At 44.2% G+C, this 2,512-nt stretch overlaps 1 protein-coding gene across 1 annotated transcript; it reads left to right on the forward strand.

Moving 5' to 3' along the window:
* Nucleotides 1-160: 160 nt before the first annotated feature.
* LOC116465513 (solute carrier family 2, facilitated glucose transporter member 3-like) lies at nt 161-2,486 on the forward strand (the record flags this gene model as incomplete). Its single annotated transcript, XM_032148555.2, has 3 exons — nt 161-482; nt 1,573-1,665; nt 2,326-2,486. Coding segments are annotated over exons 1-3 (269 nt in total), but the record flags the coding sequence as incomplete, so codon positions are not given.
* Between the last annotated feature and the right edge of the window lie 26 nt (nt 2,487-2,512).

The following is a 2,512-nucleotide window of genomic DNA, read 5'->3' on the forward strand; positions in this document are numbered from 1 at the left end:
TAGCATTTTGTCTGTGAAACTAAGAGGCTGTAGCTGCTATTACAAGAGGGAAGGAGTAAGGATGAGCTTTTGAAAAAAAAGCAGGGTGGAGAGTGTGGCAGGATGTGGTTTTAAGAGAGGGGGGAGGGAGGGCGTTATTGTCTGCAGGGCGGGGGCGGGGGTAGTTCTGAAGTTCTGATAACACAGAATTCCGAGAGATCACAAGATTGTTTCAGGGTGGTAGGGTGGGGTGGGATGGGGCTGGGGGCTTGTCGCTCTTTCAGGCTCCACCCTTTGCGGAGATCATAAATAGTCATGATCCCAGCCAGACCCAGAGATGCTGTAATGGTGAGACTTTGGAACCTTCCTGAGGACCTGGAGAAAACTTGCTGCTGAGAAGGACATTTTGAAGGTTTTGTTGGCTGAAAAAACTGTTTCTGGAATCATACCCCTAGATCTTTCTTGAAGACTTGAATTAGATTACGGCGATGGGGACACAGAAGGTAAGAATGATATAATTACTGGTTATTTTTGCTTGTTTGGGATACACTCAGAAAGGCAAATATTAATAGTAATTGCCTTGTTCTATTTTCTCCTAAGTCACCAAGCCATCTTAAGGCCTTTTCATTTCTTCTCTAGCCTGCACTGCTGCCGCTTCATCAGTTCTCTTTGAATGTCATACAGTTCTATTCACCTTCTTATCTTAGGAAAGTCACCCGGAGAAGTTGTGTTTGCTTCTCAGGTTTATTTTAGGTCACCATTTGCCACTGAGGACGAGATGGTTGAGTGTTTAGAGGATCGGGCTGCTTGGTTGTATGGATTACAAGTGTGGGTCTCAGAGCCAGTGTGAAGACTTCTCTGGAAGCATTAGACCTTGAAAAGGTCTGTGTGGCAAGGTGAAGATGACCAGTTCTCCCCACTAAGAAATGTCTCTTATATGTTGGGTTCATCTCTTATGTGTTGGGTTCAGAGTAAGAGTGTACTTTCTTCCCCTGCGCGGGAGTTAGGGATAGCAGAACTGTATTTAATAAACGAAGACTGAAATGGGGCCAGGATGCAGTGGGTAGATCCAGTAGGTTACATGGTCCTGAGAGATAAGAGATTCAAAAGAGCTACCCAGCAGTGAAGACACAAACTACCACCCCCCCCACCACCACCACTGGGCTTCCGTGGAGTCTGGGGTACAGATCAGACTGCACTGTATTTGCTTCCAAAATGATCAATTCTCAGTAATCTTACCCAAGGCTGTCTTTTTCTCTGCCCTTCCAGTTCTTGAATTGAATTCTATGCCTACATTTGCCTGATGCAAGTTTTTAAATATTTCCAAACTGACTAACCCAGTTTCTCTTAACTTCTTCCTTCCCCAATTTTCTTTCCACTTTTACCAAGTTAACTTCACATTCTTATCTCCAGATAATTTCTTTAGTGTAATCTATTCCTTTGTCTTCCCCATTAATTACCTAAATCTCATTTGATGTTCTTTTCATACCACTCAAGGTCAAATTCTCCTAAGACAGCTGCATAATTAATAAGAAACAGTCATCAATCACAAGTTTTAAGGACTATTCTCTCCTCCGTCTTCCCTCCCTCCAGGTCACCCCAGCTCTGATCTTTGCCATCACAGTTGCTACAATCGGCTCTTTCCAATTTGGCTACAACACTGGGGTCATCAATGCTCCTGAGAAGGTGAGTGCCAGGCCACAGTAATTAGAATTTAGAATAGGGAAGTTATTCCTTTAAGTAGAGTTTCAAGAAATCAGAATTTAAGGCCAGGCACGGTAGAACCTGCTTGGAGTCCCAGCTACTCCAGAGGCTGAGGCCTAAAGATCACTTGAGCCCAGGAGTTAAACACCATCCTGGGCAACACAGTTAGTGAGGGTCCCTCCACAAACTAGGAGATTTTAAGAAAAACGTCATATCTATCCTGTCCAAGACTGAAGATGGAGAAAATATTGGTGGAGAAAATTAGTGGGGTCATTTAATCAAAGCAGAAAGCTCACTTACTCCCTGAACCCTGGGCGGTGCTGTTCTTCCTCCCACTCTTTGACCTCATAGTGATGCACTTCCTGTATTATTCCTTAGGGGTTAGTTACAAAGAAGCTGGGTTCCCTTAGCAAAGGGCCGGGGTGGACTGTGAACATCGGTGCTGCCACCTACTGGGATTTTCAGGACAAACTTACTATTCCAGGGAGAGTTAACATAAATTCCAATATGTTATCTGCCCCTTCCATTCCCGTCTATTTATTCCCTTGATTCTCTAGGAAGGAAATGATCCCTAATATTTGTGTCTTTTGTTCTCATCCAACTGTAGCAGTCTGTTCTTCCACCAACCCTTTTATTTTGCAGATCATAAAGGAATTTATCAATAAAACTTTGACGGACAAGGGAAATGCCCCTCCCTCTGAGGTGCTGCTCAAGTCTCTCTGGTCCTTGTCTGTGGCCATATTCTCCATCGGGGGTATGATCGGCTCCTTTTCAGTCGGACTCTTTGTCAACCGCTTTGGCAGGTATTGACTAGAAACTGGGCAAGGAA

The sequence above is a fragment of the Hylobates moloch genome, unplaced genomic scaffold, assembly GCF_009828535.3.
Source record: "Hylobates moloch isolate HMO894 unplaced genomic scaffold, HMol_V3 SCAFFOLD_5822, whole genome shotgun sequence".
Taxonomy (NCBI): Eukaryota; Metazoa; Chordata; class Mammalia; order Primates; family Hylobatidae; genus Hylobates; species Hylobates moloch.